The 4,495-nt window shown below is 31.5% G+C and overlaps 1 protein-coding gene across 1 annotated transcript; it reads right to left on the bottom strand.

Moving 5' to 3' along the window:
- Positions 1-366: 366 nt before the first annotated feature.
- On the bottom strand, positions 367-3,358 carry LOC113403217 (esterase FE4-like). The gene is made up of 3 exons (XM_064215103.1): positions 3,067-3,358; positions 862-2,135; positions 367-577 (listed from the first exon to the last, which is right to left on the bottom strand). The coding sequence occupies exons 1-3, from the start codon at positions 3,247-3,249 to the stop codon at positions 403-405; spliced, it is 1,632 nt and encodes a 543-aa protein (XP_064071173.1). The 5' UTR covers positions 3,250-3,358; the 3' UTR covers positions 367-402.
- Positions 3,359-4,495: the final 1,137 nt, after the last annotated feature.

Below are 4,495 nucleotides of genomic sequence, written 5' to 3'. Positions count from 1 at the left end.
CCTCGAAGTAGAGGTCATAAATATAGGAACAGAGTCTGTCTCTATGGCCTATCACATAATTAGTTTGTATAAACAAAATAAATATAAAGATACCTCTTATAATCAAGCTAGAATAGAAAGAACCAATAGAGACATTTTTTACTAGGTGACGCAAGTAATAATTTACTTAACTTAGAATTGAGCATTAGGAACTATAATTTAACTATAAAAAAAAATCTTAATTTTCAGTCATTGACCAGGTAAGAGCAAAATTTAAAGATTTATAATTTTTATCTGTGTTTTTTTGACAAAATATTTTTACTCAAATCTCTCAGGACCTCACATCTGTTTGGTGGTTTTGAGAATATAATAAAAATTATTTACATCTATAATAAATACATAATTTATTTATTCTATAAAATGTTATCTTATATCAGTCTTGTGATATTTGTTATAGATATCTTTCCATAACCGATAAGATTCAGGGTTAGGCATTGGGCCCATTTTCAGCTCACTATCAATGTATAGGAAATTTAAATTATCTTTAGTACTCGGTGTCCATTTTACTGGCAGATCACTTGAATCCGGAGTAGGATTACTGAAACAAAAAACATCATCATAAGTATTAAAGTAATCATGTATATTTTTATTATTGTTTTTTCTTAATTAGAGAATCAGTAGTTCAATTTAAATTTAAATATAAAAAATAATATCAATCCTGATCTATCATGCTTCCAAACCATTTCCTAAATCATAATTAATCATGATTTAGGAATTGTTCGACTTTTTAAGAATTTTCAGATTCAATTATGTCCATACTAATACAATATATTACATTATGTACTAAAAATAAAATGATTTCGTTTAATTTTTAATTCTTACCCGTATTTTGCGAAATTTGTCCACATACTCGTCATATATTCGATAATTCTAGAATCATCATTATTTATTCTGAAAGGTATCAGGTATCCGTCGAATAAGTAAAATAAATCATCTCCATGACACGCTCCTTCTTGGGCTGAATAACCACTCCTTCTTTTCATAAAACTTCTTGCTCCAGAATAATTAAAAATGTAGTTATACACACCTGATTTGATTCTATTTACTAAAAAATCTGTTTCAAAAATAACTGGAATTTCAAAATACAATTGTGTGTATAGATCTGTTATATTCAGGTGTTTCTGTAAACTGATTTCATCTTTACCGAAATAAAATTCTTTTACTTTCTCAGCTACCTTCATTGCTTCAAGTTCAGATGAAAAAGTAAGATCAGAAGCGAATAAATAACGCCCGTTCCTTTCTCTAACAGATTCTTCTGTTTCCATAGCCACTAAAAAGTAACCTTCCTTGCTTGTAGTTCCATATAGCACTTCTATGTCCTTGGGCCTACTTTTGAAAACGTTGTATGGTAAATCGGTCAATACAGGTTCTGTTCCCGGGATATTAGTTTCAATACACGGTAGGTGTAGAATTTGAGTATCAAAAAATAAGCCTATTGGTTTTTTTGCGGTAATCGCAGTGAGCTCTTTGTAGCTCAATTTAGATAATATTTTGTATATTTCATTGGGATCTTCTGTAGTATGTCCAAGAGATTTGACTAGGAGACTAGCAATCCAAACGGGGTTTCTATTTATCGCCCAATTAGATAATGATGATCCACTCTGAACGATTGCTCTTTTGAATAATCCGGTAGAAGCCTCACTAGCTAATAGCAGTGAAACTGAGGTACCTCCGGCACTTTCACCAAATACTGTTACGTTATCAGGATCCCCTCCAAATGCAGCAATATTTTTCTGAACCCATTTCAATGCCGCTATTTGATCTTTTAATCCAGCGTTTCCTGGTGCTTCTTTTATATTAAGACAAATAAAGCCAAGAGCACCAAGTCTGTAATTGAATGTGACCAAAATAACATCTTTCTTTGTGAGAAAACCCGGTCCTTGGAGAGTCTTACTCCCACTTCCTAGATAAAATGCACCGCCATGAATATAAACCATGACGGCCAGAGGTTTTGTTTTTGGCATAGCTGGCACGTAAACATTTATTTTCAAACAATCTTCAGTACCGATAACGCCTATAAAAGATTTTTGTGCGCAGACATAAATTTCGTCTACAGCTTTGTATACACCTTCCCACGATGGTGGTGGACCAGGGGCCTAAAATAAGACAAAAGTTAAAAAAAAAAAAGAATAATTAGCAATTCAAACGTATCAAAACAGATAGGACGACATTTGAAAGGATTGAAGGTTTGGTTCGAATTTCTATACATACAAGTACTTATACCCTGATATTCAATATTGGCAATGAGACTCGGAAAAAATAATTATTAAAAAGGAATACTATAGAAATATTTTTTATTTTGAATGTAAAGTACGATTGTCACACTTGTCAAATAAACTTCCGTTTACGTCCGATTGATTTGAATTTGGTTTACATATGTATTACAAAATGCTGATATCGAAAATGTTATTTAAAATACACGCATATTTCCTTTGAAGTGAAATCGTAGAATAATGTGTTTTGTTTGGAATATTAGAAAAATGTGTCAATTATTAGAAATTTGTATATTTTATTAAAATTCTTGAGTGCTTCCCCTATTTTGCAAAATAGCGGTCAATTCAGCTTTTATTTATAACTTGACAGTTTATTTGTCGTCAATTGTTATTTTTCTTATTCCTGCACCTTTATAGTGCAAATTGACACGGCCAAATTTGATAACACAATGCTTGTTTACTTTGTAATGGCAATACCGTTACTAAGCGACCAAGCTGAACCAATAATTGGCTGATATTTTTATAGACTTATCTCGAACACTATCTATATAGATAATCAAATTTATATTTTAACATTATCTATGTACTTATCTACTTTGCTCATTATTCATATTTATTTAACATTGAACGATTGATAGTTATCCCTAGAAGACCATTTTTAAATGACTTTAAATTATTAGTGAATTAAAGTAATGAACCCAAAAAAATATATCAATAATTATAATTACATTTACATCATTTTTAAAAAGCAATACTTCTTATAAACAAGAATGTTTTTGTTTGCAAACATTTCAAACAATATTCAAATAAATACCTGAAACCTCATGCTACTGTTGGTCGACGCGTACGGTATTCCGATGTACTCAAAAACAGTTCCATCTGCACTCATCTTACCGCTCAAAGTCCCTTGCGCGATCTTCACTTCTGGTGCCGGCTGATCGATTAGGTTCATGACCACTAACGTAAACAAAACTATATATTTTCTTCGGTACCTCATTGTATTGCATATTACTTTAGATTGGAAACAAATATTTATTTTAATTATAACACTCAAAGCATTTTCTTTATTTATAAATGCAAGTGTATTTAGTGTCAATGGATGACCTTGACGAAATAACCGACACAACCAATGCGCAGACGCCGCGGTATCTGACTAACGATTGGCTGCCGGTGACGTACATCGTCAAAGATATCGTGACGTCATAATTATCATGTTTGCCTTGAAGTTTGTCGTATCACCAACTATTTTGTGATATAGTATGTTGCTTATTAATGACTATTTACATATATATTTATCAATTTCAATAATTTTGATAGACTGTGTCTAGTGTCTTATTGGAAAATACTTCTCTTCTGAGCCTGTAACTAACGAACATACTCTAATATATATTTGGATTTTTTGGAAATTTTACCTATAAAAAATTCGGGACGGTCAGATTTTACGGAAAATTTTTAGCAATAATAATGAATTAGCTTGTTAGCTGATTTCCACGTAGAGGTAGAGATTATAGGATTTGTTTTTTTTTTGTGGATGATAGCTGCTTTACGATCGTTACCGATTTTTATCATTCTTTTATATTGAGTATGTGGTCTTCGACTATAGGCAAATTTATATGAATAATATACAACAAGAATAAAATACTAGACGAGTTTTCCTCTGTGTACATTTTATTTATTTATTAAGATCTTCCAATAAAACTAACAATATAATTATGCATAAAGATAGATAACAAATCATTATGGATTAATTGCATTTTTAATTACAGGCAATTACAGCATGCTTAATAATTCATCACCATCAAAAACACACAGAAAAAATATTAAAGCAATTCCATTTTCGTTAAACTAATCTACACAACTATTATAAATAAGAAAGTGCCTTTCCGTTATGCTTTTACGGCCAAACCATTGAACCGTATTTGATGAAATTTAGTGTAAAATAAGCCTTAACCCCAAAGAAGGATATAGGTTACTTTTTTATACATAATATGACGACCTACCTCTTAAACGCGAGCCAAGCCGATATTCATTTTAAAGTGTTCCAATTTTAATTAAGAAAAAAAAACCCATATATGATCAGAAATTGACGACCTCCGTGGTCGAGTAGTGTGTATACCGGTTTTCATGGGTATACGGGTTTACCCGAGGTCCCGGGTTCCATTTCGGCCGAGTCGATGTAGAAAAAGTGAATTAGTTTTGTATGTTGTTTTGGGTCTGAGTGTTTGTGGTACCGTCGTTAGTTC

Source organism: Vanessa tameamea, chromosome 6 (assembly GCF_037043105.1).
Source record: "Vanessa tameamea isolate UH-Manoa-2023 chromosome 6, ilVanTame1 primary haplotype, whole genome shotgun sequence".
Classification (NCBI taxonomy): domain Eukaryota; kingdom Metazoa; phylum Arthropoda; class Insecta; order Lepidoptera; family Nymphalidae; genus Vanessa; species Vanessa tameamea.
Note: the sequence above shows the minus strand (reverse complement) of the source record. Positions and strands in the feature narration are given on the sequence as shown.

Coding starts and splice junctions, on each gene's coding strand:
- LOC113403217 (XM_064215103.1), bottom strand. CDS start 3,249: ATGAGGTACCGAAGAAAATATATAGTTTTGTTTACGTTAGTGGTCATG. Junction 2,136..3,066: donor ACAGTAGCATGAGGTTTCAG/GTATTTATTTGA, acceptor GTCTTATTTTAG/GCCCCTGGTCCACCACCATC. Junction 578..861: donor ACAAATTTCGCAAAATACGG/GTAAGAATTAAA, acceptor TTTTTGTTTCAG/TAATCCTACTCCGGATTCAA.